The sequence below is a fragment of the Colobus angolensis genome, unplaced genomic scaffold (genome assembly GCF_000951035.1).
Source record: "Colobus angolensis palliatus isolate OR3802 unplaced genomic scaffold, Cang.pa_1.0 Scaffold51, whole genome shotgun sequence".
NCBI classification, from domain to species: Eukaryota; Metazoa; Chordata; class Mammalia; order Primates; family Cercopithecidae; genus Colobus; species Colobus angolensis.
The window spans coordinates 11579306-11586437 of record NW_012118599.1 but is presented as its reverse complement, the minus strand read 5'-3'; the positions used below and the strand labels follow the sequence as shown (position 1 = coordinate 11586437).

Below are 7132 nucleotides of genomic sequence, written 5' to 3'. Positions count from 1 at the left end.
CAGCTGCAGTGCCTCGGTTGCGGCCGCCACACGACAACCGCACCATGGTGGAGATCATCGCCGACCACCCGGCCGAACTCGTCCGCACCGACAGCCCCAACTTCCTGTGCTCGGTACTGCCCTCGCACTGGCGCTGCAACAAGACCCTGCCCGTGGCCTTCAAGGTAAGAGGCTACACCGCTCCCCGCCCCCGGCCGGGAGCGGCGGAACCTGCCCGCCGGTGTCTTCCTGCCCACGGGGCTGGGCCCCGGACGTTCTCCAAGACCTCCTGCCTTGGCGGCTCTAACCCCAGAGACCCCCGGCTGGGCCTCTCCCTCCAGATGCCCTAGCGGGCTCGGGGCTCAGTCCCTCCGTGCAAATCCCTCCTTCTCCCACCTGTGCCCGCTGCCACCCCGACTTCAGCCCTCGTCCCCCTGACCCGTTCATCACTCCTCTTGCCTCCTGCCCGGCCTCGGTTCTCACCCACTCCTTCGCTCCGTCTTCCTTTCCTCCAGGATCCCCAAGGTGCCCACTCTTGCACTGCGAGCTGACTTGCTCCACCCCGCCCCTTTCTCGGGGGCGAGGATCCCCGACACTGTCCCCCGGGGCTCCCGCGTCCTCCTGCCGGGTCATCCCGGCCTGGCCGCATTGCAGGCTGCCCGCATCGCCTCTCTTTGGGGCTCCGCGCGCTCCCACCAGCTTCCCTCCCAGCCAAACGCCCCTCCTTAGGTCTCGGCGTCCCCTTCCCTGACCCGCAGAGTTCAGCGGTCCTGGTCCCTCCCGGGCTCCCGGGTCGGGATTCGCTGGGTGCCGGCGCCGGGCATTAGTGCCCAGGGCTGGGCATGGAGTACTGACTGGGGCGCGCGGGCTGCACTACCCGTGCCCGGGAGGGTCCCGGACAAGACTAGGGTCTCCAGAGGAGGGGGTGTCAGGACGGGGGCGTTTGCTGTGTTCGCTGACCCGCGCCAGATCCCGTTACCGGGAGGAAGGCGGGGCCGCCGGGGCGTCTGCGAGCCCCGAAGCGGGGGCGTTCAGGGGGCCTGGGCGCTGAACTCTCGAGTGCTGGGAGGTGCTGGCCAGGGGAGGGGGCGGGAGCTTGGGCCGCTTCTTCCAGCCGGGACCGAGCTCTGCGCCTCACCCCGCCAGGGAGGGATGAGGGAAACCGGTGAAACAACTTGAGTTCGCCCAATTTGAAAACGGAGGTGAAATTTTGTATTTTTGCTTTATTATTGTTTTTAAAGGACTTAAATCTAAAAAAGGTCCTTCCTGCTTCTGAAAGGTGGTGAGAGGCTCCTGCTGGTGGTCTGAGCACGGAGTGAGTTCGAAGGCTTGAGAGCGGCCTCTGCGCGCCCCGCGGACTCTTGTGCCTGCCTGGCCCGTTAGTTTGAGGGCGGGTGGCAGCCGCGGGAGTCGCAGGCAGGTGCTCCACAGGTTGAGGGTTTAGGATCTGGAGCCTCTCACAGTAGCCCGATGGATCTTCGTAACTCGATCCGAATTTCCCGGGGCAGTCCTCTCCAGGGGGGAGACTTGGAGTCCCCAGGGCCTAGCGCATACTGGGTTGATGGGGAAATGGGTTCCCGGGCTGTCCACACTCGCAAGACGCCAGGGATGCAGGGGGTGGTAAGCCAGATGTGGAGATGGGCACTCTCAAAAAGGTGCTTTGGGCCCTTTCCACCTCTGAACTTGAGTAGGTGGGCCTGGATCCCCTGGGTTCTGAGGTCTGTGGAGAGCAGGGCAAGCAAGGCCTCTGGGGAGGTTAAAAAAGAAGTTGGGGGAGGTAATCATGCCAGTTTCTCCACTGGGGACCCGGGGGCCAAACTCCCACGGGCCACTGACAGTTCCCAGTTGTTGATAACTCCCACCCCACGCACCAATTCAGATTCCGTGTGTGGGTGGGATGGAAAGAAAGAGGAGTCCAGGTCAATTAGAGCTGGTAATCTCGCTAGGTCTTATATCAGAACAGAAATCAGAATGAATTGTTATGGAAAGGGGATGTTGCTTTCCGGGGCAAGTTTCATTTTGCAGTTGGCTCAAGAAATTTTTTTTTTTTTTTAACTGTCACATTTCTCCTTTTATAAACCACTCATTTTGTAGGTTAATGTTTGCTTCCTTGAAGTAGGAAAAGCTCAGAATACATGTGAATTGTATAAATTTAAATTTCCTTACAATATGTATCTTTTACAATGTCCATCGTCCAAGGGCACAGAATTTTTAAATTAGTCTTATATGAGAATGGAAATTTGTTTCCGCCAATACCCCTTCAATCCCCCAAACCAAAAGCCCCACAAAACCCCAAACCTGGATGAAAACAGCAAAAAATACAAATACAAATTAGTAGATCAGAATATGTGAAAATATGAGAACAGATGCTTACATTTTTAAAGACATTTAGATGCTTGATATTCCATATACCATTCTGCTAAACATATTTAAGGTCTATCTTGAACTGTTCTCCTGCATTTATGCTACTGAATTGATTTGAACATGAGCATTTTGGATGGAAAGGATGTTTTTTGCACTTTAGCTTGAGCTAGTCTCAGATATTTTGGCTGTCATCTAAGATTTTTCACTACCACCCTTTGAAAATTATTTTGAAAATGAATTTTGTTATTTGTTATTAATCAACTTGTTAATTACAGAGTACATTTTTGTTATCTTAAGCAAGATACAGACCCTAGGTAACAAGACCATATTAAATCAGATATTTTAATTGATATCAATTGAATAATGAATTGAGTTAACCTAAAACCTCACTGTCAATGTCTTTCTGTTACCATACCTGTGTTAAACAGAATTCAAAAAGTGGGTGATAGCTAAGATCTACGCAGTATAGAAAATACTCGGTTGAAAAAAAATGTATGGATATTTGGAACACTAAACTTTCTACACTCTTACAATATAATCAAATACATCTGCAATGAAGAAATAATATGAAGAAGTCTCCGTTTTAAAAGTGGTGACAGCAATTTGGCCATGGTATTTAGAGCTATGTAAAAAATAAATTATAGTGGTTGTCAGGTAGATAGCAGATAGGTAAATGGGTTTAAACATGCACACACACAAACACACAGACACACAACTTATTTGTTGTGAAGTCTGGTATTCAAATCGATACAATATTTATCGAGCCCGTATTTTGTATCTGTCACACTGAGCTTGACACCGCAGAGAATCAGAAATGAATTCAACAGACTGCTTTGAAATGTCAATTTAAACTAGTGTTTAAACACGATATTGGCAATCTATTTCATTAAGAATGTGTTAGCGTTGTTCATCTACTCTTGTTTCGAGATGATATAAAATTTATTTATTTTTACATATAAAAATGCAAAAACAACTAGTATACTTTATATAAAGTTGTTTATTAACATTGTATTTTTAACAAAGTTCTGCAGTTTTGAAATGTTCGGTCCCCCCAGGTGTCAAGGAAACGGAAATACATATTTTTAACATTTTCAGGTGTATCTCACTGAAACCTTAAAATAGTTAAGGCATACTATTAGAGGATCCCAGACCCTTTCTATCCTAGATAATTCTAGTGACAAAGAAGTAATTTGCAAATTCAGCTCATTAGCTGATGGTCAGGTAATTGTGGAGAGAGCATGTCAACCTCGCATCCAGTAGCACCCTTTTAGTTAGGGGTCCGTCAGCATTTCCACTGTGAACCTGGTGTTGAGGGTTCATAACTTAGTTGCCTTAAATAGCTTCAAGCTGAAACACTATGCAGAAATTTTAAGTCCAGATGTATATTTTAAAACTAAAAGTAGTTCAAGCCTATTCTGCTGTTTTAAGTTAGAGAACACTGGACTATATATATTTATCAGTATCATATGTTTTTCTGGCAGTGTTAAAGAAAGAAAACACATTTTTAGATACATAATCTGGCACTCATAGTTAATTCTATATCTTTAATAATACCTTTCAGTGCTTGTCAAAAGGAGGGGTTTCAAAATGACGGAGCAATGTCTGTTTGAAAATAATTTTTCGGCATCACTAACCATTTTTCTCTCTTCGAAAACAAATATGCAACTAATAACTACTTGATACCAGTGAGTAGTATTTTTCTTACATACTTAATGATCAGATTTTATGTTTATATTTTTTGAATCTCATTGTATCTAAGCAAGGGAAATAGGTTATTAAGCCTGTTAAATCCTTATTAACCTTAATATAAATTATTATGCAAAATTATGTAAATCACAATAGATTTCAAGTTGTATGAAGACACACATTTTTGTGTTATGCCTTTGAATTCAAGAAAACTTATTTAAACTTAAATATTTTGGGACTGAATATATACAACTTCCAAGTAAGGCAATTGGAACAAAGAATTTCAGGTGGAAAATAAATACTTAACAAAATTTTTTAGAAAACTTCTATTAAATAATTGAAAATAGGTATGGTAGATATCTTTCATACTTTTTTCCTATTTGGCATTATTGTTTGTATCCTTTCAAAATTCCAGAATATCTATTGTTAAATGATCTAAACCACCATGATACATGGCCCACAAATTTCTGCTTTAAATTGAAATAATTTTTATCAAAATTTCTCTTTGACATATATATTTTTAAAATTATGAAATGATATATTGTGTTTTTTCTCTAGAATTCAATGGGTTTTTCTTAGTTCTAGGATAAATTCAAAAAATTAACTGTAGTATTTGTTGAAATGTTTTGATACTGTATTTGAAGTTATCTTTAAATAATTATGATAGGAATAACATTTTTGCTTTTTGCAATTAGACTCCTCTTTTATTGCAAAGAAAGATTTGATCAGATTTTATCTTGAAAAATAATTGTATTTCAATTATACCACAAGTACAATGTCCCAAATTATGTTGGCGTATAAGAGTAATGGATTAGTTAGGACTAGACTTCTGTCCATGGAAATGTCCTGGGAAATTTTAATTTCTATATAAAAAGATGAGAAACTGTTTTAAGGGTTTGAGTTAATTATTCGTTCCTCTTCTTTTAGTGATTCACAGATTTAGTCATAAGGAGTCTCATACAACATTTCAATAGCATTACTACAGTTAAATATCCTTTTACTTTATTTTGTGCAAGCCACATATCATGTGATTTAAATGCTAGTTATGGTGAGGTGTACTAAATAAAGGAACATCTTTCTCTATTCTGAAATGTCAGGACAGAAAATTACTTCTCCTTTTCTTATGAAGTTTCTTGAATTTGTAGATTTTATATTTTAAAAACACCTAGAAATGTAATTGTTAAGATTTCATCACAAATTATTCTTTGCAGAGCAGTACTTTTATATTGGGTAGAATGGAAGCAAATTTTAATTTGTGCTTATTCCTAACTAGTTAAAGAGCGAGTTTTGACTTAGTTTTGACTGCGCTTTACCCCTTCAAATGTTTTTCCATTGCTTGGTTTTGGTACAGATGAAATGTGTAAAAATTTCTTGATTCTTTTGGTTTTCTTTTAGATAAACACAGTTAAGAATCTCCAAGGGAAACTTTTTAGCTTCAGAGATCTACTTAAAGAAAAAAACCTCTCAAACATATAATTATACTTCTGACTGATATAAAGTCAAATACAGTACTTCCCCCAACTCCCAGAATTTTTTCCCCCTCAGAAAAACATCGGGCAATCTGATTTGGTAGAGTGAATAGCAGAAAAAACTCAATATATTTAGCCATTAAACTAGAGTTCAGCCTTAACAGGAAAGATTGTCACTACATTGCATTAGCAATTTTTTTTCAGGCCTTGCTCTAAGCCTCATAGATGGCTCACACAACTTGTGATTATTTATGTGTTTTGTAAAATGTGATATGCAAAACACACCAATATTGAATATGGTCATTATTATGCTGCTTAAGCACAGTAAAATGGATTTATGTATTTCACTCTTAGGGATCTTTTCTTTCATATTTTCCCATATTGAATCAATTTTCCATTTCTTCTAACTAAAAAAAAATCCATTACGTTAAAAATATGCAGTAAAATAATAATGTCCCAGAGCTCTCGAAAACCTTTATATTGGGGCAGATTGCTTTATTTTTTTTCGGAAATGTAGCCAGACTTGAGTGAAATCTACCAGCAGTCATCCTGTATCTCTCAACAACACCAAAGAACATCTCAGAACATGAAGAGAGGAAGTACATATTCAGTTGAACCCTTTAAGGATGCTTATAAGTAAAAGCCTATGTTTAACAGACAGCAGATTTGGAACAGAACACTGTGTTACCCTCCTCATTTTACAAAAAGCACATCATTATAATTACACTCTATACTTATACAGTATCTTCTACATTTTGCAGACTTTCCAATTCATATTGGAAAACTGTGGTTCCTGGAGATGAAATTACTTGTGTGAGGTCACAGCGGATATGTAGCAGAAGTGGGGAAAAAGTGGAGCCTCTTGATTTTAGTATATTCATTCTCTTCTAAACAGTACAACTTTTCTCCTGGCTTTGTTAATATGCTTACTGGGTCCATATTTACTTTGACATAGAAAGCCACACAGCAGGTGTTAAAATACAATATGCTGAGTGTACAAAATGTCAAACATTCAGATGAATCCTGGCAAATGCAGTCAATTATTGCAGTATTTTCAAATGTTCACATTTTTGGCATGGTGAATTTGAAAAATTGAAAAGCACATTGCCTCCACCAGGAGTACAGCATTACCTGTGTTCAGTAGCCGCTTGAGGTACGAGATGAAGTATGCAGGGAAGAAGTCTTGTTTTCAAGGGATTTCACTTTTGACCCAGGAGACTTCTCATATTGAGAATAACTATAGACTTCAGGGAAAGGGGAGGCAGCATGGTTCCCTCTCCTCTGGGATGAAAACAATGTCAGAAAATGAGCTGGGAGCAAGGGCACATTGCTGTTAGCAAGGGATGCTGACTCATCATTAACTGACCCTCTCAGAGTTTTAGTGGGTAGCCCCACAGACTTGTCTCTGCAAAGTGGGGCTCTTTATGGAGCGCTTTCATTTATTTCCAAAATATTTATCTGGCTGGATTCAATGGCTCACTCCTGTAATCCCAGTACTTTGGGAGGCTGAGGCGGGCAGATCACCTGAGGTCAGGGGTTCAAGACCAGCCTGGCCAACATGGTGAAACCCCTTCTCTACTAAAAATACAAAAATTAGGCGGGTGTGGTGGTGCATGCCTGTAATCCCAGCTACT

The 7132-nt window shown here is 41.4% G+C and overlaps 1 protein-coding gene across 1 annotated transcript in view; it reads left to right on the top strand.

Annotated features, from left to right (window-relative positions):
- The first annotated feature begins 9 nt into the window (after positions 1 to 9).
- The window catches only part of RUNX2 (runt-related transcription factor 2), a 128501-nt gene continuing 121378 nt past the window's right edge, over positions 10 to 7132 (top strand). The window contains exon 1 of the mRNA XM_011960302.1: positions 10 to 164. Coding sequence (XP_011815692.1) covers positions 45 to 164 — 120 coding nt within the window. The 5' untranslated portion in view covers positions 10 to 44. The remainder of the gene's footprint in view (positions 165 to 7132) is intronic.